Genomic DNA, 23,112 nt, shown 5'->3' on the forward strand with positions numbered 1-23,112 from the left:
TGATCTGATTGTCTGACTAAATACCACAAAATAATGTTCTAACAAAGAAAGGCATACTGGTATGCCAGCATCATTCACAGATATGTTAACTGTTATAATCAGACTAAAAATATTCAAGCTGTTTTCTAAAACTAGGATATATATTATAGGATTTGTTATAAAATTAATATTCTTTTTTTAATTCTAAATTTTTATCTTTATATTTTTATTTTTATTAATTTTAATGTTAACTTAATTTTTAATTAATTTTAATTTAATTTTTAACTCTAATTTTTACATTTTTTTTTAAAGAGCAACAGCAAGAGAGGGAACACAAGCAGGGGGAGTGGGAGAGGGAGAAGCAGGCTTCCGGCCGAGCAGGGAGGAGCCCCATACAGGGCTCAATCCCAGGACCTGAAGGCGGACGCTTAAGGACTGAGCCACCCAGATACCCTAAAATTTACTATTCTTAAAGACTGTTTTGAGGTAAAGTGAGCCCCCAATACACTAGGCCATCTTTACTAAAATACACTCAATCTAGGGTAAATTTAGACTTCAATATGTCCTCTGAACTCTGAGTTGATGAGAATGGAATTTGGCCTGGTACTAAAAAAAAAAAAACTGCCAACTTTCACTAAGCAGAAGTGCAGCTTGTTGAAAATATACAAAAAAATAAATGGAGAAAAATGGCTTATGGACTTCCATGCCTTAGTAATTCCCCACACAGAAATTCTTGAGAGGTCAGCCTTCTCTATAGCTTTCTCATTTTCTTTTTCTTATACCAATGTGAAAACAAAAGACTCTTATAATGAAAGTCCTAAAATTACCCTCCAGTGGTAAGTTTTTAAAATAATGGAATAAAAGAATTAACCCTTAAAGGAAATGAAATACTTTACAGAAAATGGCCATTTTTAATTTATAAATACATCCACATTTTTCCTTTCAAGAGAAATTTATAATCATCAATAAGTATTTATCAAATGCATACAATTTTCTCAAATGTATATTAAGAGCCATGGAATATAAGAGAAAATTAACTATGTAGCCATCGAAAGAAATGAAATCTTGCCATTTGCGACGACGTGGATGGAACTAGAGGGTATTATGCTTAGCGAAATAAGTCAATCAGAGAAAGACAATTATCATATGATCTCCCTGATGTGAGGAAGTTGAGAGGCAACGTGGGGGACTTGGGGGTTAGGAAAAGAATAAATGAAACAAGGGGCGCCTGGGTGGCTCAGTTGGTTAAGCCTCTGCCTTCGGCTCAGGTCATGATCCCAGGGTCCTAGGATCGAGACCCACATCGCATCGGCCTCTCTGCTCAGCAGAGAGCCTACTTCTCCCTCTCTCTCTCTGCCTGCCTCTCTGCCTACTTGTGGTCTCTGTGAAATAAATAAATAAAATCTTAAAAAAAAAAAAAAGAATAAATGAAACAAGATGGGATTGGGAGGGAGACAAACCATTAAAGACTCTTAATCTCACAAAACAAACTGAGGGTGGCCAGGGGGAGGAGGGTAGGGAGAGGGTGCTGGGCTATGGACACTGGGGAAGGGATGTGCTATGGTGAGTGCTGTTAAGTGTGTAAACCTGGCAATTCACAGACCTGTACCCCTGGGGCTAATAATACATTATATGTTAATTAAAAAATTTAAAAAGAGAATAAATAAATAAATAAGAGAAAATTAAGAGACATGGTTGCCTCTCTTCAAGTTGTTAATCTGGAAATTTCACCTTAGAATTTTGAAATCAGGTTGGGGAATCAGACATCTGAAATAGTATTTAATCCTCAACTTATAGATTATTTATAGACCAAATCTGATCCAAATGCACTTTGGTTTCTTTTAGAACAGCATCAGCAATAATTGATAACGTCTTGCTGAACACTTCAGAGTCTGACACTGCTTTACATCCATATTACATAACATCATCTCTAATTATTTTAGTATCACAAATTTAGTTATGTGACCTTGATCAAATCACCTGCTTTTCTGCACTTCTGGTCTTCACCTGTGAAATGAGTATGGAGCAGGATTTACCCTATAAAGTTACTATGTGAACTACATAAAATAATGTGTCTAAGAAGGTTAGCACATTCCTGGCATATGTCAATAAATATTAGCTATTATGAAAATCAGTTTTCAGATGTAAAAACTAAGGGTCAGAGTTACAAAACACTTGCCCAAGATTACAGAGAGTGGTGATATTTAAATCTCAATTGGTTTAACTCCATGCTTTTTTTACTAATAAAAAGGATAAGCACCACCATCTTCTTGCCTCTAAATGATTTTTTAAAGTCAAATGAAATATAAAGTTCTTTTAAAGAATTTTAGGGGCACCTGGGTGGCTCAGTTGACTGAGCATCTGCCTTTAGCTCAGGTCATGATCTCAGGGTCCCGGTATTGAGCCCCAGGACTGAGCCTCCCTGCTCAGTGAGGAGTCTGCTTCTTCCTCTCCCACTGCCCCTCCCCCAGCTCATGCATACAATCTCTCTCTCTCAAATAAATGGGTAAAATCTTAAAAAAAAATAATTAAAGAGTTCTAAATGTAAGCAAAGAAACTCTTTAATTTGCCTTTTATCAAATGCTTCTGGTAAACTGTTTTGTATATGTTCAAACATACAATCTTTGTAGTTGTTACATCTTTCTCAAAGCTATAGAGGAATTAGAAGCAGAACCAAGACTCACTAGAAGTCCTGACACTTAACCACATAAGCACTTTGAGTTTTCTTATCTATGAGCAATTAGCATTAAATAATCAACATGTTCATCTGAATCACACAGATTTCATTTCCCTCTCAGCCACTATCAATAGATCTCTTTAATAAAAAAGAAAGACTATTGATTCTTTTTTTTTTCTTTTTTTTTTCTTTTTTTTTTAAAGGTGGAATGGGCAGAGGAAGAGGGAGATAGAGAATCCTAAGCAGGTCCCATGCCCAGCAAGGAGACAACTAGGGACTCAATCTCACAACTCTGAGATCATGACCTGAGCTGAAATCAAGAGTCAGATGTTTAACCAAGCCACCCAGGTGCCCCCATCCACTCAAAATTTTTAAAAAGATAAAAGATGGGCACTTGGGTGGCTCAGAGGGTTGAGCCTCTGCCTTCGACTCGGGTCATGATCTCAGGGTCCTGGGACTGAGCCCCAAGTCAGGTTCTCTGCTCAGCAGGGAGCCTACTTCCCCCTCTCTCTCTGCCTGCCTCTCTGCCTAACTGTGATCCCTTTCTCAAACAAATAAATAAAATCTTAAAAAAAAAAAGATAAAAGTTAACCAAATAATCTGACTAAAATTAAAAATAAAACAATGCACTAAAATGGACTAACTTTTCAATTAGAATTTAAAAAATTCAAACAAACCTTTCCTCCTACTTAGAAAAAATAAAGCAACAGACTCAAGAGCAGGAAAAGATGGCTAGAATATTCAAGTTTAATATCTAATTCTAGAAATCCAAAAGAAGAGAGAGCATATTCTTGGATATTTATAAATCATAACTTATATCCCACAGAACTGAATATATTATGTTCCCTGCTGGCAAGACAGAGTTTTACATTAATATCATCTTTAAAATAGTTTTTGAGAGTGTGAAAAAAATTAATTAAGTTTAAAAAATAATTACATGGTTTATTTCACTTAGCATAATGTCCTCAAGGCTTATCCATGCTGTAGCCTCTGTCAGAATTTCCTTCCTTTTTAAGGTTGAATAATATTCCATTGTATGTATTATGCCATAATGCTTAACTATTCATCTGTTGATGGACACTTGAGTTGTTTCCATGTTTTATGTATTATGACTAGTGCTGCTATGATCATATGATCATGATCTTTGAGACCCTGTTTTCAATTCTTTTGTGTATATATTTAGTGTAGTCAAAATCACAGACAGTAAAATGTTGGCTGTTAAAGGCTACAGGGGGGAAATGAGGAGTTAATGGGAATCCAGTTTCAATTATAGAGATGGCTGAAAGAGAGATGGATAGTGTGAAGGCTATGCACTATGAATGTATTTAATACCACATGAATACCCTTTTAAGTACACTTAAAATGATAACAATGGTAAATTTTATGGTATATTTTACCACAATAAAAAATTAGATTAAAAAAATAATTACATAAAGTGAATATGTTTGTTTACAGCATTATTTGAAAAACTCATTTTACATTCTCTAAAGCTAAGAACTGATGGAAGGCTTCGTTATTATTATGAGCTGCTGTTACATTATTATTGGGGATAATATAATTTGTTTAGCATCTAACCAGTGCCAGACTGAACAAATGCTATCTCTAATCTCTGTAATTTAATAAAGCAACTTTTATAAACTCCACTATCTAGATCAGGAAAAAGATACAAAAACGTTAACCTATCTTGGTGATAGAGTTAGTAAATGGATGGAACTAGGATTCAACTTCCTGTTATTCTGACCCCCCAAAGCTCTGTTCTTCTGATTTCAATACATGATGTACCTGGACAACCAATACTACCAAACTAGATTTTGCTGATAGTTTAAAATGTATTACTGATAAACTGGGTGAAAATTTATTGAATCAACAATGAAGAAACACTCTCCAGGGGAAAAAAAAAAAGTCTTAGATCCTAGAGTACCCTTTTTTATTTTTTATTTTATTTTATTATTTATTTTATTTGTATTTTTATTATTTTATTTTTATTTATTACAAGTAAAATTAGAATGATATATTTTCTATAGTTAATTTGGTGAAATCAGCTATGCAAATAGGAGATATCCATCAGCTCTAAATTTTCAAAGAACACCATATATAATCAGAACTGGTAAAAAGAAAAAAATTAAATTAAACAAAATTAGATAAATTGTATGTTCCAGCTTTCCTTTAGGGACAAAGAACTTTGCAAGGTAATTATACTAATTAGATATAAGTATTAAATATAGGAACTTTTGAGTAGTTTGACCACAATTAATAATTAAAATTTGATCTACTGGAAATCTTTTTTTCTAAAGCTGGTGGTAGGACAAGAAGAGTTTGTAGGTAATTTTAATGAGTATATTTGTAATTTAATTATAAAAACAATTCTACAGAAGGAAAATATAATTCCAATAGATAAAGAAACAGATTATATGACTTAAGTATGTGCTAAGCATATATATGTATGTATACATATATATACACATACAATAAAAATATACTGACAAATACTACAGCTTTCTGTTAATTTTGTAGGAAGGTTACAATACTATATATATGGATATACTATGTATCCATATACTTTTCACACGTCCTTTTATCTGGGTCATTAGCCTCTACCTACAGTGTATTTTCTATATTGGCATTTAAGCATAATAATATAATGGTCATAATCTCAGTCTCTTTGGAGTCAGTCCACGAAGTAAAAGAGCAGTGATTTAAACCTACTCAAAATGCCTCTAGATATATAGAACCTGTACAACGAATACTCATCTGAAGATATGGTTTGCAAATATACAGCTGATAGACACTTAATGATCATCACATTCTAATCAAAGTCTTCAAGATATATCCTTAGGAAACAGGAATGTAATGAAAGCAATGTAAACAACACTGATGTCTGTCCACTTGTGTTTCAAAATTTTGAGATAACTACCAGAATTGACAAAGTCAACAAAAAGTAGTAGTCTGCATAGAACCTGGAAGAAGACATTAAAGGAAAAGAATTCCCCTGTATAGGGGCATGGCCGACCCTGACCGTAGCAGAAGAAGCACTGGAGTGGAAGAGAAATTACTTTAGCTTGCGGCCCATACCCCCAGGAGTCAGCAACGAAACATGGCAATAATCTAGTTTGTAGTGTAAACTTTCCTCTAAGACTCAACTGGGATATAAATATTTTGGTTCAGTTACTAATTTCATGGTAAATCAATGGGCATTCTGATATACCAGCTTACTTTGTTCTCAATTTGATTACTGTGAGTCTGAGAAGGTTTCAGTAAACTGATAAAATTCCTAAACTTGTAAGTTTGGGGCCTTGTGTCAAAAGACACAAGGTATTATACTGGATAAAAAAGCAAAACCCATCAATATGCTGTCTTCAAGAGACTCGTTTTAGACCTAAAGACACCTCCAGTTTGAAAGTGAAAGGGTAGAAAATCATTTATCATGCTAATGGACATCAAAAGAAATCTGCAGCAACAATCCTTATATCAGACAAATTAGATTTAAAACCAAAGACTGTAATAAGAGATGAGGAAGGACACTATATCATAATTAAAGGGTCTATCCAACAAGAAGATCTAACAATTATAAATATTTATGCCCCTAACATGGGAGCATAACATGGCTAAACTATATAAGCCAACTAATAACAAAATTAAAGAAACACATTGATAATAATACAGTAATAGGTGACTTCAATTATTACAATGGACAGATCACCTAAGCAGAAGATTAAAAAGGATACACAAGCTTTGAATGACACACTGGACCAGAGGGACTTCACAGATATATTCAGAACATTCCATCCTAAAGCAACAGAATACACAATCTTCTCGAGTGTACATGGAACATTCTCCAGAACAGATAACACAGTGGGTCACAAATCAAGTCTCAACTGGTACCAAAAGACAGGGATCATTCCCCGGCATATTTTCAGACCACAATGCTTTGAAACTGGAACTCAATCACGAGAGAAAATTGTAAAGAACTCAAATACATGGAAGGTTAAAGAGCATCCTACCAAAGAATAAATGGATCAACCAAGAAATTACAATGCCAGACTTCAAGCTCTATATCAAAGCTGTAATCATCAAGACAATATGGTACTGACACAAAAATAGACATATAGATCAGTGGAAAAGAACAGAGAACCCAGAAATGGACCCTCAACTTTATAGTCAACTAATCTTTGACAAAGCCAAAAAGAATATCCAAAGGAAAAAAGATAGTCTCTTCAACAAATGGTGTTGGGAAAATTGTGTAGCCACATGCAGAAGAATGAAACTGGACCATTTGCTTACACCATACACAAAAACAGACTCAAATGGATGGAAACCTAAATGTGAGACAGGAATCCAACAAAATTCTAGAGGAGAACCCAGGCAGCAACCTCTCTGACCTGGGCCGCAGCAACTACTTGCTAGACATGTCTCCAAAGGCAAGGGAAACAAAGGCAAAAATGAACTATTGGGACCTCATTAAGATAAAAAGTTTTGCACAGCAAAGGAAACAGTTGGCAAAATCAAAAAACAACCAGTAGAATGGAAGAAGATATTTGCAAATGTCTTATCAGATAAAAGGGTAGTATCCAAAATCTATAAAGAACTTATAAAACTCAACACCCAAAAAAACAAATAATCCAGTTTAAAAAAGGGCAGAAGACATAGACATTTCTCTAAAAAAGAATGGCCAACAGACACATGAAAAAGTGCTCAACACTCAGCATCAGGGAAATACAAATCAAAACTACAATGGAGATACCACCTTACAATAGTCAGCATGACTAAAATTAACAAGACAGGAAATGACAGATGTTGGCGAGGATGCAGAAGAAGGGGACCCTCTTACACTGTTGGTGGGCATGCAAGGTGGGGCAGCTTCTCTGGAAAACAAATATAGAGGTTCCTCAAAACATGGAAAACAGAGCTAACCAGCAATTGCACTACTAGGTATCTACCACAAAGATACAAATGTAATGTTCTGAAGGGGCATATGCACCCCAATGTTTATAGCAGCAATGTCCACAATAGCCGAACTATGGAAAGAGGCCAGATGTCCATCGACAGATGAATGGATAAAGAAGATGTGTGTGTATATGTGTACACACACACTCACAATGGGATATTATTCAGCCATCAAAAAAATGAAGTCCTGTCATTTGCAATAACATAGATGTACTAGAGTGTATTATGCTAGGATCACAGGGGAAGGCAGTGTAAAAATAAAAAAAGACAAAATCAGAGAGGGAGACAAACCATAAAAGAAACTCTTAGGAAACAAACTGAGGGTTGCTGGAGGGGATGAGAGTGGGGGATGGAGTAACTGGGTGATGGGCCTTAGGAGGACAAGTGATCTAATAGGCACTGGGTGTTATATAAGACTGATGAATCACTGAACTCTACCTCTTAAACTAATAATATACTACATGTTAATTAATTGAATTTAAATTAAAAAAGAAAAATTAAAACCAAAGCTAGACATCGAGATAAAATTACTAAACATATAACTTATAGAGGAGTATCTTAAAAGCTGTCAGAGAAAAAAGAAGACAGATGACCTACTAGGAAAAAGCAATATGCTGACAGCTAATTTCCCATTTCCAAGAGGATGGAAGATAATGAAATTTTATGTTCAGTGTGCTCAGGGAAAAAACTGTCAGCCTGGAATCCACACTGAGCTAAGTATCAATTAAGAATGAAAGCAAAACATTGTGAGTCAGAAAGTGAGCATTTACCACTACTAGGTCTTCACTAAAAGAACAACTCAAAAATTTGCTTCATGAAATAGGAAACTGAACCTAAAAGAAAGAGTAGGATCAAGGAAGCATTGAAATTTCCAAACACCTAATAAATATCACGGGGCTAAAAACAAAAACTATTTTATGTAATAATAAATAGTCTGGGGAATGGTTTAAAACAATGTGAAACTATAGTGTTAGAAAATAAGGATAAAGGGGCGCCTGGGTGGCTCAGTGGGTTAAAGCCTCTGCCTTCGGCTCAGGTTATGATCCCAGGGTCTTGGAATCGAACTCCCCAATGGGCTCTCTGCTCAGCGGGGAGCCTGATTCCTCCTTTCTCTCTGCCTGCTTCTCTGCCTACTTGTGATCTCTGTCAAATAAATAAAATCTTAAAAAAAAAAAAAAAAAGGAAGGAAGGATAAAGAAGACAAGAGAGGGAGATCAGAAGTTAAGTGTTCTTAAGATCCTTGTTTTACTCAGGATCTGAATAATCCTGATTTTCTTGGGGGTGGGGGTGCAAAGGGAGAGGGGGAGAGAGAGAAAATCCCAAGCAGACTCCATACCCAGCAGGAGCCCAATGCTTGGTATTATGATCCTGAGATCATAACCTGAGCTAAAATCAAGAGTCAGATGCTTAATGACTGAGAGAGTCACCCAGGTGCCCCAATCCTGATAGTTTTAGACTTTATAAATCAAGTATGCATTTATTAGTTTAAGGGTATCAACAGAAATAAAAATAGAAAATGGAAATAAAATGTGCAACTTCCCAAAGACTAGTGGGATAAAAGAAGGACTGGAAAAAACTAACATTACACCTTGTTCAAGCCAATAAAAGGCAAGCAAGGACAAAGGAAAATAAGACAAATATAAAAGGTAAAGTGACAGTGTGCAGCCCCACATTGGTGCACCTCAGGCTGGCCCTTACTATAGAACCACCCACGAAGATCTTTAAAGGAATTTTAGTAGCTGAACTTACAGATGTTTGGGGAACACAGTTTTTGTTTAATAAGACGAACACAAGCCAACATTTTAGTTCAATGATGAGTAAGAAGCCTCCCTTCATCTCAAATATCCATTTGTATAGTCCTCAGAAAGGTTTTTTGCTGTTGTTGTTTTAGTTCTTTCATTCTGTGGGTTTATGTCTGCGACCTCTATGAGTAAGCACTTCTGTGCTGTTTTCTTATAGTTTCTGTAACAATTGTTTATCCTTAAAGATCTCAACATTTGCGGGATACCTGGGTGGCTCAGTTGGTTGGACGACTGCCTTTGGCTCAGGTCATGATGCTGGAGTCCCAGGATCGAGTCCCGCATCGGGCTCCCAGCTCCACGGGGAGTCTGCTTCTCCCTCTGACCTTCTCCTCGCTCATGCTCTCTCCCACTGCCTCTCTCTCAATAAATAAATAAAAATCTTTAAAAAAAAAAAATCTCAACATTTGCAAATGTAGGGTGGTATTTCTGGATTAATAAACATGTTTGAAACTTAAAAAATAAAATGATGGTAGAAATAAGTCCAAATATACCAGTAATAATATTTATGTAAATAGATTTTACTTATTATCAATCAAAAAACAAGTGTAGCTTTATGTCATGTAAAAAAAAAAATGAAAGGAGGTGGGGGTGGAGTAACTAGGGGATGGAAATTAAAAAAGGCATGTGAGGTACTGAACACGGGGTGTTACATGCAAGTGATGAGCCACTGAACTCTATCCCCAAAACTAATAATACATTATATGTTAACTAAATGGAATTTAGGTTAAAAAAAATTTTTTTAATTAAAGAAACAATGACCTAGAATGGTTGGAGATAAAGAGAAAATACTAGCAAAAAAAGAAAATAGAGAGTTGGTCTGGCAGTATTAACATATGACAAAATAAACCTGAAGGGAAAAATTATTAGAAGTAAAGGAGATCAATTCTCCAGGAAGATATACCATAACACCACAATATTGAAAGCAAATGTTGAAAGCATTACTAAAAAATTGAAAAGCTTACAATTACAGTTGGAAAGTTCAACAAAAATCAGAGAACTGCTCAGACAACAATCAGTAACCATATACTAATATGAACATACAATGAACAAATTTAAGCGAAAGGACACATAGAATGCTATACCTTAAGGAGAGCACATGCTGTGATGAGCACTGGGTGTTATACGTAACTAATGAATCACTGAACACTACATCAAAAACTAATGATGTACTATATGTTGGCTAACTGAACATAACAAGAAAATTTTCAAAAAAGAAATAAAGACAAAAACAGAAAGGAGTCACGTGGCACTAATTTAAATGATGAACTCAGTTTTAGCCAGTTAGAGGATGGGCAGCAAGCTCACAACTGAACCAAGGAGAGAGTAAGACTGAAATAATGTTCATGAGGAGATTGGGAGTAGATGTGATCACAAAAGGAGAGCCTATGCAGAGGGGAGGGTGATGGTGACAGGATCTAGGGGTGAGTCTAGGAAACATGTTGCAAAAGCACAGAGTGTATCAAGAGTTCATAAAGTAACAACCGAATTTATCAGTAGGTCATAACTGTATTATTCAGTATTTACCTTTAATAGGTCTGGCAGGAAAACATGGTTTAAAGATGAAAACAGTAATAGTATTACCATAAAACCTTTTGCTGAAACCTCAGAAAGACCTCTGGTGCCCTGGAGAATTTTCCAGACAGACAAATGGCCCTTTGGGGGTCTATTTGGGGGTCTTAAGAGTGTGCCTCACAAATTCTGTTAGACAAGACTTCCAAAAATATTGACGGCAGGGCCCTGAAGCAGTGGCAGGAACCCAGAGTAGGGTTTAAGTGCAAGTGTTTATTTCAAACAAATTTGTGGTTGTGATTTTTGTCTATTGGAGTGAACCCCAGTAAGATTCACAGAAGACAGTGTTTTAGAGGAATGTTCTAGTACAAGTACCACTCCTTGGACTACATGGGCTAGAGATAATACAAAAATGAAAAGAGGTTTTGGACTCTCCTACCTTTTATGAACAGGAGGCAGGCTGAGAAGGCTCCTCATTTGCAGCTTGTGTTAAAAGTTCAGAGGCCAAAACCAAGAGCCCAGAGAACAGAGTCAACAACATCTGTAAATAATTTGCAGGCAGCAGGACTGAGCCCTGCCTAACGAAGGAAGTGGCAACATGTGCATAGCTCAATTTTAGAATTGCTAAGAATTCTGTGAGCCTCTTGTTCCCCCAGCCCCATTTTGAATATGAAGTTATATAGCACGTATCCTTGCCTGTTTTGATGTTTTATGTTGGGAGATGGCGGCAACTAACTTGTCTCTTTAGTTCACAGTACAAACAGAAAAGAATGGTACCCAAGGAGTCACACCAAAGAAGCCTTGTCTCAGCCAACCTGAACTTGATTTAAATGATAAGATCCTATATTTTAAGCTAATTTCATAATGGGATAAAACATGGTGGTCTTGAGAAGAGGGAATGAGTATATTTGGCTAGTTGAAGGGATATAAACTGTTGTGTTCCAAAATGGCCACACAACAAGATCTCTCATCCACATGTCCTTCTTACAATGTAATGCTGACATTCCTCCTTTTATCAACAGTGTCCACGTTCCCTTCCCCTGGAGCTAGGCAGGTCTGTGACTACAGGGAAAATGACACTATAGGATTAAAGGAAATATAGCTTTCACCTAATATTTTTGGACACTCTTGGAAACCAGCCTTCAACGTATGAGGAAGTTGAAGTACATGGAGATGCTACAGTTGGTGTTCTGGGCAACACCCCGTATCAGCCAGCCTTTGAGATAACACCAGACAACATTTGACTGAAACTATGTAAGAAAACTGCTCTTGTCTTTTTTTTTCTTTCTGTTTAGTCATATGTTCATTAGCTTTTTAGTGAAGGTTCCCTCGATAAAGTCTTACTGTATCTTAGTTGAACTAAGAATAGTTTTCATATCTCAGCATGTAGAGAAAAGAGAGATCAGTGGCTCTATTGGTGGTAGACAGATAGGTAGCAGTAGCAGGAACCAATCACCCTAGAGCCCAGATAAAACACGGACCTGAGGCAGAGTGTAGACATCTATAAGGACTAGGTATATAAACATCTATAAGGACTAGGTCCCATCCCACAAGTCATTTCATCACAGAAGTATCTAAGTTCAAGAACTGGCAATACAGAGGCACCTGGGTGGTTCAGTTGACAATACATTCCTGAACATGGAATTCTATTTGAAGTGACTTTTGGGGTGCCTGGGTGGCTCAGTCAGTTAAGCCTTCGACTCTTGGTTTTGGCTCAGATTATGACCTCAGAGTTGTGAGACTGAGCCCCACATCCAGCTCAACGCAGAGTCTGCTTAAGATTCTCTTTCTTCCTCTCTCTCCCTCCCCCGCTCACGCAATCTCACTCTCTAAAATAAAATAGGTAAAATCTTTAAAATGACTTTCAATAGAAAGTTGAAAATGCATGGGTATGAAAAGTATGTTGGCTCAAGTTATAATACAAAATATCTCTGTGCAACTTCTCTGGAAATCTATACATTTATGAAAAGAACTAATTCCTGATTAAGGTATTGAAAATAAGTTGTATTTTCTGTTTTGCTTTGAGGACAAATGGCTGCCCTAAGCTTAAAAATGTAAAGCAAAAATAACAATTAAAGCTTCACTGAATGCAACATACTGAAGAATGCCTCTTTCTGCGCAGAAAATATTGAACAGTCACAGTTAATCATGTATTGTGTTCCTACGGTACAAAGGGGACCAGGATACAAGATATTTACAAAATGCATTAAAAACCCTCTTCTGGGGCGCCTGGGTGGCTCAGTGGGTTAAGCCGCTGCCTTCGGCTCAGGTCATGATCTCAGGGTCCTGGGATCGAGCCCCGCATCGGGCTCTCTGCTCAGCAGGGAGCCTGCTTCCTCCTCTCTCTCTGCCTGCTTGTGATCTCTGTCAAATAAATAAATAAAATCTTTAAAAAAAAAAAAAAAAACTCTTCTTTTTTGCACCTCCAGACATGCCCATCATCTCCCTTTTCCTCTTCTAGTCCTTTCAACAGTATTAGGATATATATTAAAATTTTCTGTTTGAAATACCTAAAGTCACATCTGTTTTCCTGACTAAGCAATGACTGAAGCAGTACTTTCTACCAAGAGAAGAGTTATTTGGTACACTAATAGAGAAACCATTACTGCTTACTCCCCTTAATTCTTGAATCCTACATATTCTAAGGGGAAAACAGCCTTGAACTTCACCACTGCTATGGTAAATAACATGCTTATAGGTCACTCCAGTGTTTTGCAAAGCCAGATCCTTAGCGTATGATAAAGACAAATGAATTCCATGTAGCTGCGCTTTCACCATAAAATTAGTTTCTTAGTTGAATGGCATACCAAGGCAGTGGCCAAGATACCCTTAAATCAATAGACAGAGTTGCTGGCAGAATCACTACTATGAGGAAAAGCAAACCCATACCCAAAAGAAGTATCTATTCTTGGTGAGGACAAATCACTGTCACTAAATGACTTACTGATCTCCAAGGGAATGGTGCCTTATTGAATGCTTAGCATTTGCTTCTGCTGGTGAAAGTCTGGGCTCTCAGCACAGGTAGTAGCCAGAGCAGCCTTCATGAGCAGAAGTCCTACTTTTGAGCTCATCTTATAGAAGCAGCTATTGTCCCTTTGTATATGAGCTCACTGACCAAACACTCGGGTGGCTGGGGAGAGACTGACATCTATAGGACAGCTGGTCTTGCCCATCTGATCAAAGTCTTACTCTGCATTGGGGAGCCTTTGATGTGTATTTACATGGGACACAAACACCCTCCCACCCAGTGCCCATTACAAGATGCCCATCTATATACCTCTTCTCCAGACACCTGTGTCAGCAGACTTTCAATCTTGTTTTCTCCAAGTTTTTAAACAAACCAGTAGTTACTGTGTATCAGTCAAGGTGGATTGGGTTCTCTCTGACCATTTCTCCAACTACAGTGGAATTTTAGGTCGCTGGAATTAGCATTAACTCTGAGCCAGTATCTAGCAATCCCCTAAAAGGTCGTAGTATTCACTTCTTTATAACAGTCACCCTAGTAAATGAATGCAAATCCTTTTGAAGAAGGCTGATGGGTACATTCTTTACACTATTTTATGCTCCACTAGTGTACCAAAGTACTCACACTTTTTAATCTATAAATTTAATCAAAAGGGTTTAAAATAAGAGCTGCATAAATTGCCATCTGTAATATAGAAAATATAATTTTGATGATTTTCATAATTTGTCTTAGCTCAACAATTAAGTTGGGGAAATATAGATAGCTACATGCTGTCAAAAAGTAAATTAGCTTAATGTTGGCAAAAAGAAAGATTAACTGGAAAATTTACAACCTAGAGTTTCAGTTATATTATTATTAAGGGTAAGTATTTGTTGATTCTAGAAGGTTTATTATGCCTTATTAATAGGAACTGGCAGGTCAAAATGTTAAATAATTCCAGGGTTTCTGATATACAATAAATATTTATTGAGGGATGCCTGGGTGGCTCAGTTGGTTAAGCACCTGGCTTCAGCTCCCATCATGATCTCGGTCCTGGAATCAAGTCCCAAATCGGGCTTCTTGCTCAGCGGGGAGCCTGTTTCTCCCTCTGCCGGCTGCTCCCACTGCTTGTGTTCTCTCTCTTTAAAGAGAAGATAAGTATTTATTGATTGTCTTCTATGTAGAAAATACTGTCCTGAGGTAGACTCACATCTTTTATATTATTAAGTAGCCTTGAGGATATTGATTGCATCACTTCTTAAAATAAGCAGATGGTTGGCCTACCACCAAGTGAGAAGTTCTTTAGAGGCACAAGAGAATATTTCTCAAAAGAGATGAGAATAATAGAGTCTCTAAACGTTTTGTACAACTACTCTGTGAGAAGGAATCAGAACTGATCATCTGGCTTTATCCTATATATTTACTCTTTAAGTTAAAATTACTATAAAAGCCCTTATTCAGCCCCTTTAATTTCCCCTATTTCATTTATCTTACTAATGCTCAACCCCACTGGTTTAGTCAATTTACTCCATCTGCTTCACTGAAAAATGTAGTTTTAACTGATTTTTGCATTTCCTAACATAAGACTTAAATAGGGAATTTTAATCAAATATCAAATCAAGAAATAAGAAATAACCAGCTATAAACAAAAGACAAATTTAAAAGAATATTGATTTTAAATAAAAACAACTACATAAACAAACTAAAATATTTGTAATCTTCAAGAAGTAGCCTTTACATTTAATTGCTTAATTCTTCTGTGATCAAAGAGTTTACAATGGAAATATTTAACTCTCACCCCCAAGCCTGGATTTTATTGATTAGAAGAAGGGAACACTGACACTTAGAAATGCTTCAGGGATGGAAGGAGTAATTATGACATCAACCCACTGATATTCAGAATAAAAATAAAGGTCCCTATGTCATATTCTTGAATTGTAAGTCCTGGTAGGCACAGACAAGAGCTTCACATATGTAAAAATCTAGTTATTCTAAAAATTAAGTCCTGAGCATAAATAAATCTGTTATCCTCAGTAGCATTAAAGAGCCAGGTTAAAAGAACAGCAGCTAAAGCTGGGTAATTCAGTCAGATTTATATGTGGACGTCTCATATTTTGTCAGCAAATGTAAATTTTATTATGTATTATATATAACACTTGCTATAAATGTTGTTAGAGCAGTATTTATCAAGCTGCAATATACGTATCATAAAAAGCTTTTACTTATTAAATAACCATCTGTTGTGTGTTTTTTTGGTGGGTTTTGGTTTTTTTTTTTTTTTTAGAGAGCACACAGCGGGAGGGGCAGACAGAGAGGTTAGAAAGAGAATATTAAGGAGGTTCCACGCCCAGCACAGTGCCCAACCTGGGGCTCAATCTCACGACCCTGAGACAATGACCTGAGCCAAAATCAAGGGTCCCATAGTTAACTGACTGAGCTACCCAAGTGACCCCATTACCTATGTCTTATATAAGAAATATTTGCATATATTCCCTGAATTCCAATCCCTCCCATTAGCTCCTATCTTTCCTTCCAGCCATGTGAGCAAATTACTGAGGGTTCCATCATCTGTTCTAGAGATAAATACCTTTTTATTATCTCCTCAATCTCCTCCTTCCAGTTGTTCTCCTTCCTCCTGACTTTCTTATTTTTTACCCTTCCTTAGCTTGCACTCCTATCACTTTTAAAACCTTGACACTGCCTATTCATTGAATGTCATAACATAGTACTATTAGTAGTATTTAGCCCTAAAGAAGTTTCCCTTCACCAGAAAGACCATAAAAAGCTCATTTGATACTTTTCTCCCCCATTTATTATGTATAGTTGTGATCTGGGTATAGACCCAGATATACAAAAGTAAGACAAACAAAAGTAGGCAAAGTTTCTGCCCTAAAGCTGTTCACAATCTCAGGGAGCTGATTAGAAAATAAATTATAATAAAGTTGTGTACAAATGATGGCATGGAGGGTAAAGGAAGTAGGTCCTTTCATTTTTAATTCATAGGTTGTATTATTTTCTCTTATGCAACACAGCAACTGATACTTTTGGTTTTGGACAGGACAAGGGGTACGCAAAGAGTACCTCTGATAAAGAGGTCCAGTGATACCTGGGGAGTTGTGTGAACTACCGGGGGTGGGGGGGGACGTACAGTCCAATGATCTAAGGGTAGAAAGGCCAAGCCTCAAAGAAAGTAGGTCAGAGCTAACCATGAACAAACTTCTCCACCCTAGATAAGGACAATTTTTTTTATCAACGGCTGAACTACTTGCATACTGCAATGAGTCAAGATATTGAAAAGCCACTTCTTACTGTTTTTATAATCTACACGTGTCTCTAACTGGAACCTGTTTCAGTGATTAGCTTGATCTGTAAAACAGCCTAAACATTGTTGTCCTTGTGTCAACTGAAGGATGACCTTTTCTAAATACCCTTTCTAAAACACCTCAAGAGGCCGGCTACCAAAACATGCACTATGAAGTTAACAAAATATTTTCGCAAATGCAAACTCCACCTTCTTTGAAGTGACTAAACCACTAGCAGATCTGAAAAGCTGTGATTATAGGATTCCTTTGCACAGGAATCATGGATGGTTATACCAGTACTTGTTTTGCTCTTAGGCGAAACATGTCATAAGACAGCAATGGGAAGATTCATTTTTAGAGGCTTAATAAGATAAAAATACATGTAAATGACACACCAAAAAAAAATCCTAAACTTCATGACTACTATTGTGCTTTAGAAAAACAGCTCTATAGGGAGCCTGGGTGACTCAGTTGTTACGTGTCTGCCTTCAGCTCACATCAGGATCCCAGGATCCTGGGATAGAGCCCCACATCCAGCTCCCTGCTCAGCAAGAAGCCTGCTTCTCCCTCTCCCACTTCCCCTGCTTGTGTTCCCTCTCTCCTTGTCTCTCTCTCTGTCAAATAAATAATATTTTAAAAAAGAAAAGAAAAGAAAAGAAAAACAATTCTACAAAGTATTTCAAACCAAAGCCACAGGACTGTAACAGAGGTTATTGAAGTTTTGAAGATTAAAGCATTTAAAGATGATAAAAATTAATCATCTTCCCTTTCCTAAATCCAAGCACAAGTCTCATTTTCCAAAATCATATTCTATGATGAGGCATGAAACCCATCCAGAATATGACCAAGCCCAATGCATCAGTTAACACTCAATTAATCCTCATTTAAAAACAACCAAAGCAAATATGACAGTTAGGAAGAAAATGTTACTTAAACAAGAGATACCCTTACATATAAAAACATATCCCCTCTAAAATGTGGCAAGTTACTTACAAGGAATAGTAACTCCCTCTCCCACCTCTGCATATGATTCAAAATACGAAACTAAGAAAAGATTCATTATTTCAAATTTCATCTAAAGCTACCTGAGCAAGGAATCTAGAGTTCATTAAATTAACAGAGAAGTACAGTTTTACATGTTAAATCAAGTGTTAAGATGAATATGCACATTTAGGAATGATCTACTTATATTTTTAGATTCAAAATGCTACTATTTTTCTGTTTTTTAAAAATAATTTCAAGTTTCTTTTATAACGATGAAACACACAAACACGATTACAAAATTTAGGCAGAGTGCAATTTCCTACATTCTCTTTTCACTTTCTTCCCTGCTTCCAAACCAGGCAGCTCATCATCTACTTCAGAGACACAAAAACCTCCATAAAACATTGTCATTGTTGTTTTGAGTATTAGCTTTCAAGTCAATCTACACACCACATTTACAGTATGCTTTGGAGTTGGATTATATGACCTATTTACTTAACTTTGTAGAGATGCCAGTTGAAACACACAGATATATAACATTTTTTATTACTATACAAGCAGAACTTCTCTTTAGAATTTGTCATATGACTCCCCAATTAATTTTTCACTCCAAATGAACCTTAGTAGTCTTTAATTACTAAGCAAAAAGGTTTTTGTGATCTTGAGAGTAACCTGATGATGTTTACTGAAGTATAAAATGAAAGTAGATAGTACAAATCTAAATAAAAAACAAAACACCACCACCAACAACAACAAAAAAACCTTAATGCACTTTTGTCTACATGGAAAGAGTACGGACTCTGGTTCTCCAGTGATCAGATAAAGAGGCCATTAACAAAAGTGCTCAGATTACTCCTATATACACAAAAAGCAGAGATGAGAAAGAGAAAAGCAATTTCTAAACCAAGAGCAAATATATTAAATTCCCTCTCCCACCAGGAAGAAGTGTGTAGAAAGTATAATCATCAGCAATATTCCCACCTCTTTTTCAACTTTTGCAAACTCAGGTATTCTGCTCCCAATTGTATAACTGTGTGGACAACTGCTCCACCAACGTTTTCTACCCTGATTTACCACAGTCATGTTTAAACATTTCAACATTTCAAGTATAACATATCAGCTTTAAGAAGAAAACAAAAACTAACACTTATGTTATAGATTACAAAGTATTTTCACATACATTATCTCATTCTGCTAAGAAGGTATCAGGATTCTCATTTCATAAGGAAAGAGACCAGCTTAAAAAGGGGACGTAACAGGTCTAAAGTCAAAGGGATAAGTCTGGAACTAGAAGCCCAAACTCTTAGTTTAATAAACACATTTTCATGTACTTCTTTAATGAAAAGACTGGGTTAACAGGTCACCTTGTTATTGATTCCCAATGTAACAACACACATAATCTGCTATGATAAAAACAAGAGTTGAGCTATATTCAATGAGTATGTATCTCAAAATCAAATGAAACTATTCCAGTTTAACAAGTATCAGAAAATGCTAATAATATGCAGTCGCTACAAAGTTGGGCGTATTTTTCAATGTTTAAAAAATTTAAAAATCTACCCATAGTTAGCCACCCCCCCAAAAATTTAACTGAGTTGAACATGACTGTTTCTTAAAAGATTTTAAGACTACATACACACTTAACAAAATAACATAATTATTAACTTCTATTACATTTTGATTTAAATGCCTATTGTCTGAAGGGCTTCAAAAAGAAAAACCTGGCGATGTTAGTAATTTCCTGTAGATTAATGAATGCTGAAATGAGCAACTTTTTTTATTCACAATGCCCTCTACTGGTGGCAAAATAGTTCTAATATATTTACTATAAGAATTTGAATTTGTTTCCTTACTGTGGTCCCCCACCACCTGCATATAAATCCTCTGGAATGCTTGTTAAAAATACAATTTCCCTCCCTCTATGAAATATCTACAGATACTGTGATTTCACTAGAACTAGAACTCTGCATTTTTAACAAGTTCCCCAACAAGTAACTAACTGGTTTGGTTAATTATATCAACACCTGACTTTCAAAGCACAGTAACTTTGTGAAAAGTTCTGGAAAGGTATTACTGTATTAGGTTTATATTATTATATTATATATAATATATATATACTATATTATTATATAAGGTTTACAGATGAATACCAAGGCTCAAGACAATTTATGGCCCCAGGTTAACATGCAAAAAGGTAACAGGGCCGCTAATATTTTCTTATTTCTGGAGGTGTTGTGTCCTTAGACGAAAGAATCACAAAATTCTATCAGCCTTAAAATTCAAATATTTATTTCTTTAAATACAGCTTATGGAAGTAGTACATGCTATAACTTTTCCACTCTGGCTTGACATGATACCAGTGGTGCTCAGTCTATGATGAGTTTCTGATTCAGGAGGGTCTGGCAGGTATTTGAGAATTTGGATTTGTAACAAGTTCCGGGTGGAGACGAGGATGTCAATTCTGTGACTACACAGAATATTGTCTAGTGGTTCTCAACCTTGACTACACATTAGGATCACCTGCTGAAGGTTTAAAAATCTGTTAGCCAGGTACACACTTAGACCAATTACATCAGAGTCTCTGGCATGGGGCATCCAGACACCTGTATGTTTAAAGCCCCTAAAATTAAAAAAGTTTATAAAACCCATCAATACGTAAATGGGCATACAGTGATTTTCCAAGAGCATAGTGTAGTGTGCAGTATCGCCAAAAATTTTTGGATCAGAAACACTTCTGTCCAGGGACATAATTAACAGACCTAAATGTGTGCAATGCTAGCCTATGGGATAAAGTAGAAATTGCTTTGAGTGGCCTACAAGACATTCACCACCAACCTCATCTATTGGCAAACACTCCCTCCCTCCACTGCATATTTTCCTATTAGAATATTAACAATTCCATTGCAATTATCTGTTGTATTGTGACTGTTTATACTCTTTCTACAAACAACCTCTTTGAAGTCAGAGATTGAATCTAATTTGGATTCCCCAGAGCCTTGTATGAGTAACTGAATACAGATTGCTAGCCCTACTTTCTGGAGAAAAGGTTGTGTCAAGAATGGCTTTAATGCAACCTAGAATATGAAAATATATAACTAAAATTAAAAATTAACTATTTCTCCCTCATAAAGCTACTCTTATTTAGTATTCCCTTATTATTTCCACTGAGAGATGATAAATTTCACTTGCCTTGGGATCTGCCACATCTTCAATTCATTAGCAACTTAAGAACACCAAAAAGCTATTCTAAGAATCATTTAGCCCAACTGTGATCCAAAAAGGAGTAAAAAGAGTGTGTGTGTGAACAATGAGATGAAGTTTCCAAAAACCCTTAAGAGAAAAGGGGGAAAAAAGCTTAAAAATTACGGTTGTTTCAAAAATCCAAGTTTTTAAAGTTTGGACATAATCAAATCAAATCAAATCAGTTTTATTTCTTTGGTTTTTGGTTTTTAATTTATAAGGAACAATAGTCTTCTGTGAGCAAGCTGCATATTTAACTCAGGTCAAGCAATTTTGGTATGTATTCAAAAACTTTCAAGATCGGGCACCTGGGTGGCTCAGTGGGTTAAGCCGCTGCCTTCGGCTCAGGTCATGATCTCAGGTTCCTGGAATCGAGTCCCCCATCAGGCTCTCTGCTCAGCAGGGAGCCTGCTTCCCTCTCTCTCTCTCTCTGCCTGCCTCTCTGTCTAGTTGTGATCTCTCTGTCAAATAAATAAATAAATAAATCTTTAAAAAAAACAAACAAACAAACAAAACAAAAAAAACTTTCAAGATTAAATACAGTATTCTTTACTGTCACAAAAGAAAACATCTGACTTTATTCTATAAAGGTGATGTCTGGTTCATTCTACAGCTTTCCGGCTCTACGGTTTCTATGTGCTCCACACAAATATTTAAAATAATCACATACATATAAGTCTCAAAGCATTATAAGACTATGCTGCTTCACAGACTTTTTCAGTCTGCGGTCCTATGAGACTGTATTTGAGGAAATCAATCATGTTAACAAATATTAACATGTATTTGTTTTTAAAGGGTAGTGACAATTACCTACACATATATTTATTCAACAAGGAATTACTGAGTGCCCATTATATGCCAGGCACTGTTTTCGGAGCTAAAGTTGCACAATAATGAAAATAAGGTTCTTTATGAAGCTTACAACCTGGTATATTTTTTCTACAAAGGAAAAACTAGAAACATTCTAGTGGTCCAGACTCTAAATAGGGACTCTTTACGAGGGAGAGAGAAAAAGTAAGCCTAAAAGTCATTAGTTTATAAAATTTTTTGGAAGGCTCCCAGAACCTCTGAAAAGGCCCATAAACCTGGAAGAAAGAGAAAAGTAATAAATGAAATTTTAAAATTAATTAGTGTTTACCTCTGAATTCCTTCAAGAATATCTTTCACAGCTGCCATTAACTTTTGAAGAGATACATATGCTTCTTCAAATGATGCTATTTTTGAAGAAGTTAAAGCTGCATTTGAGCCCAATCTTTGAAATACATCCATGCTAAAATAGACAAAAAGAAAAGATACTCATACGTATACATGCACATGTATTGTAATTCAAGCATTTCCATTTCTAATATATAAAATGAGGTAATATTTATGACTCCTCTCTCATAATCCTGATTGAATTAAATTAGAAATAAGGGACAATGACTTATGAATGTCCAGGCTACCATTCATGCAAAGGATCCAGAGTAACAACTATGTGTGTCTAATCTAAAGTAATACTTACAAGCTGTGGGAATAATATTTCTTATCAAGAGCCCATAAGACACAGAATACTGATAATCTGCATTCAAATCAATCCATAAATACTAACAGTGCTCCCGTACATAAGGATGAAGGAAAAAAAAGACATCAGATACACATGTTTCCTGAAACTAGAAGTTTTAAATATCCATACACCTTACTCTGGTAATTCCAATTTTAGAAATCTAGCACATTAATAATAACTTGCAACTG

General features: G+C 36.0%; 1 protein-coding gene across 5 annotated transcripts in view; it reads right to left on the bottom strand.

Annotated features, from left to right (window-relative positions):
• The window catches only part of SWT1 (SWT1 RNA endoribonuclease homolog), a 101,566-nt gene that overhangs the window by 22,456 nt on the left and 55,998 nt on the right, over positions 1–23,112 (bottom strand). For all 5 annotated transcript variants that reach the window (XM_032862629.1, XM_032862630.1, XM_032862628.1 and 2 more), the window contains exon 16: positions 22,520–22,651. In XM_032862629.1, the coding sequence (XP_032718520.1) occupies positions 22,520–22,651 (132 nt within the window). The remainder of the gene's footprint in view (positions 1–22,519; positions 22,652–23,112) is intronic.

This window comes from Lontra canadensis, unplaced genomic scaffold, assembly GCF_010015895.1.
Source record: "Lontra canadensis isolate GAN:19392208 unplaced genomic scaffold, GSC_riverotter_1.0 scaffold24, whole genome shotgun sequence".
In the NCBI taxonomy this organism is placed as follows: Eukaryota; Metazoa; Chordata; class Mammalia; order Carnivora; family Mustelidae; genus Lontra; species Lontra canadensis.